At 39.5% G+C, this 4117-nt stretch overlaps 1 protein-coding gene across 1 annotated transcript in view; it reads left to right on the top strand.

Annotated features, from left to right (window-relative positions):
* Positions 1 to 265: 265 nt before the first annotated feature.
* LOC107743323 (mannosyl-oligosaccharide 1,2-alpha-mannosidase IA-like) overlaps positions 266 to 4117 on the top strand; it is a gene marked incomplete at its 5' end in the record, with an annotated part of 101268 nt that continues 97416 nt past the window's right edge. Inside the window, one exon of the mRNA XM_016556492.1 lies at positions 266 to 346. Within this exon, the coding sequence (XP_016411978.1) occupies positions 266 to 346 (81 nt within the window). The remainder of the gene's footprint in view (positions 347 to 4117) is intronic.

The following is a 4117-nucleotide window of genomic DNA, read 5'->3' as shown; positions in this document are numbered from 1 at the left end:
CCGTAGAAAAAAATATCCGCACTCAGATTTTACCCTCCCGTGGGATCTTGTTTGTATCTGTGCTCAATCCCAGCAGAGCTTTATCAGCTCTGTTGTATTGTTTTCTTTCTTTGTATTTGGTGTGTGAGGGCGAAGTGTGTTTGTAGTGCGTATTCATTTCCCCCCCCATATTTTTACAGTCTGCAGTTCAAGGTGAGCCAGTCACAGTGTTTTTATGAGCTTTATTATTCACATCTTTTTGTTGTCCTGTGTTTTATTCTTTCAGAATGCCGAAATCTCCGTCTTTGAAGTGAACATCCGTTTTGTTGGAGGCCTGCTGTCTGCCTATTATCTCTCAGGCAAAGAGGTATGTAAACCTGGAGTGTACAGATGTTTTTTTCAGGTTTTACCAGACTGAATATGTGCTTATGGCCAAAGGATTTGATATGCAAGCTGGCTATAATTGACATGCTGCCTGAAGGAAGCTGGAAGCTTGTAGCTGGCATTTGTTCTCGGCTCCTGCGCTTTTAAAGACACAGTTTCCTTGAATCTCTGTGTGAAACTGTTGGAAATCGGTGACATTTATAGTTGGCAGTACACAATAGACCTCTCAGGAGAGCCACAGTGGCCTCAGGTCTGTCTTGTCGCGGTGGTCTGGCTGTTTGCCCGGACGTTGAGCCAAGTCAAACAAACACACACACACACACACACACACCATCCCACTTAGAGCTCATTCTAAGATCCCGGCACATCCAGGAAGCTCTGTGCCCACTCTGCTAAATTGAAAGCCTTTTTGAAACCAAAAAGATGTTGGACTCTCAAGCGTGACCTGAAGCACATACACAAAGCCCATTTCCAAGCCTTCATTGAATCAGGCTAATGTAGAACTTTGCTCATATTTCCGATCTCCCCTCCTGTAAATGAGATTTTCCCAGCAGCATCTGGCAGAACGTGAAGGATCTGATTCAAATCAAAAGAGTGGCATTTTCCGCTGATACTCAGGGCTTTCTCATTGTGTCCTGCAGCAAATGTGCTCTCAGTGATAGTGTACGCTTTCATTTGTGCGGTTTGTCCGGAGAGGGAACGGCTCACTGTGTGAGCTTCATCGGGCCTGTACTTGTGTGGTTGTGTTGATGTAAGGCAGACCCTTCAACAGAACAGCCATCTCTCATCTCCACAGTGACTCTTCCTCCAACTAGCACAGAATAGCTATAGTAGTGATGCAGAAGAAAGATGAGTTCCTATGGTAACCTGTTACTTATGCTGGATGAATGACTCAACAAGCTTGAGCTTGGATGATGTTGCAGTTGTTTTTTGTATTTCATGTTTTATTAATTCTCTTGAATAGGATAATATATATCAGTCAGTAAGATATATCTTTTTGTTTGTTTGTTTAAAAAATACTTTTTATATAATAATTATTAAAAATAATTATTGAGCAAAGATGCATTAAATTGATTAAAAGTGACATTAAAGACATTTATAAAGTTACGAAAGACTTCTGTTTTATATTGAGGCTCTTCTTTTGAAACTTCTATTCACAAAGGATTCTGAAATAAATCAATTAATCAATAAATATGCTTTCTGCAAAAATATTATGCAGCACAACTGTTTTCAACATTTATAATAAGTAATGTTTCTTGAGCAGCAAATCAGCATATTAGAATGATTTCTGAAGGATCATGTGACACTGAAGACTGGAGTAATGATGCTGAAAATTCAGCTTTGCATCACAGGAATATATTACACTTTAAAATATATTGAAATAGGAAATAGTGATTTTAAATTGTAATAATATTTAAAAATTATTATATTATTATTATAACGCCACACAAACCCTACAGCACAATCTCTACAGTTGACACATTATGCCATCATACCGCCCAGCCTAATCCAATCCTTTTAATGAGACGTGACCTCTTAATGTCATCCCGCACTGAGATTTCGTATGATGGGTTACATAAATGGGTGTGTGTCGAAACCAAACACTGTCTGTTGAAGTAAACAGTTGGTTGTCAAACATAGTTTCAGATAACAGTGGAGGTTTCCACTATCTCCCTTGTTGAAAATAGTCTAACAGCAATATAAATCTTTGAACACTACATTATTGTTCTCTCAGCAAGACGCAAGCTCGTTTCATCACCGTGTATTGACTAGGGAGGCACGACATGGTTGAATACAAAGGGGGCAGCACAGAGTCCAGGATTCAAGCACAGCGCTGATGAAAGTCCTTCAGCGTAGTAATCTCAGACACTCAGGATAATGAGACGCCCTCCTGCCTACCTTTGTAATAATGTGTGACCCGAACTGAGAAATGTTGATTACAGGAGATAGCCTTCAGGTAGCCGCTCACATTGTTAAACCGCAGCGCGAGATCTTAGTAAATGTGTCTGGCTTTAAAATCTCACTGGGCTTTGGAAAATGTAATCTTTTGGAGACCAAACCCATTATAGGATTCCTCTTAACACCACATGACTAAATCATCATTGGAGGATGATGGCTACCTCATCTGCATAGAGAAGACACGTTTAGGTTTTCTTGGGAGGCTTCAGATCAATATAGTTTCTACTTCTGCCAGGCATTTCTCATTACCCTTTCACATATACGCATGCATATAACATAAAGCGTCTACATGGGTTGAGGTGGTGGACGTGGTGCTAAAATTGAAAAGCAGTGTGATTTCTTCTTTGGCTGCTGACAGCTCCGGCGCCTTGGCTGACACTCGAAGCAGGACCGGACTCTTTGATGAATCTTTCATCGTCTTGAGAGACAGCCTTCATGCAAATACCGCACATGCTCCAAAGCACGGGGAAAGCAAACGGCCGCATTCATAGATGGCTTCAGAAGCTGATGTTGTTTGGTGTGATTTAGTCCTGCGCTGGGTTTCCTCTCCTGAACGATGAGAGGATTCATTTCTGGCTGATTTATTCCTACATTATTTACGCTCGGACGGTTTTCCATCATTGACGTGAGCAGCCTGGGACAGAGCCACCTGTCAGAACACAGCACTTAACTCCTTAATGGATCACATATTGATTTTCATCTTTTTTTTTTGCCCTTTAATTCATTTTACATAACCCCTGGCAAGTCCCATCTGTGGTGTAGATTTTTCTATACTTTGACAGAGATCAATGGCTGCACAAATACTTAATTTCCCTCCAGCTTTATTACAGCTCATGCGTTTTGTCATGGATGACATGAACATGTATGTCCAGACTGCTCTTTTCCTTAGTGTTTGCATAGTATAATCCAGTGTTGTATTTATATATATATATATATATTAGGGATGTGCGGGTCTAGTCGACTAAACGGTACAGCTCCTACTAGTCGACACTGAAAACTAGTTGATTACACGACAGAAAAAGAAAAAAAAACGAATTATCATTCAAATGACCATCATTTTATGTTACCATCAAATTACCATTGTTACATTTAAAACATTTTAAATAACAAGTTAAAATAAAACATTTGAAAAATAATACATTATTATAAACTACATTAACGTATTGGCGTAAACTACATTTTTACCTCAGACCTTGTGTTACGGGGCTGACGAGACATGAGACCTGCGGATCCAAATGCAAGGCTTTATTCATAGACATGGTTAGAGAGAGGCAAGGGTCAGATAATGGCAACAGGTATATAGTAGGGATGCAGCGATTAACCGGTTTCGCAATTAACCGTGCTTTAAAACGTCACGGTTAATTAATCGTAAAGGTTCCGCTAAACCGAGTGTTTCTGTTACACGGAATGGAGCTGTTGCAGCTTGCGCAAAACGAAAACAAAGTTACACTAGCGGTGGTATTTAATCTATTTTATTAATAAAAGTCACGGGGCAGCATTCTCAAGAGGTTTGTGTCCTCCTGAATGTTTGTATACGTGCGCAGCGCGGTGGCTATAGCATTTCTGTCCTAAAGAAATGGCCAAATATTAAAGATTAAGTGGACATTTGAATTAAGTGGTGCTTGGTCAATATTAAACAAGGATTAAATCGCACATCAATGTGTAAAAATAATCATCAGGCCGTTGACCCTCTGCAAGCCTTTGTTGTAATGCGTAATGTACATTAGCTCTATTGTTTATAATACATTATGTATTTTAACAATTTTGTTCAATAAAACATGATTTCTTGCTTTTG

Source organism: Sinocyclocheilus rhinocerous, unplaced genomic scaffold (genome assembly GCF_001515625.1).
Source record: "Sinocyclocheilus rhinocerous isolate Xijiao unplaced genomic scaffold, SAMN03320098_v1.1 scaffold827, whole genome shotgun sequence".
Taxonomy (NCBI): Eukaryota; Metazoa; Chordata; class Actinopteri; order Cypriniformes; family Cyprinidae; genus Sinocyclocheilus; species Sinocyclocheilus rhinocerous.
Note: the sequence above shows the minus strand (reverse complement) of the source record. Positions and strands in the feature narration are given on the sequence as shown.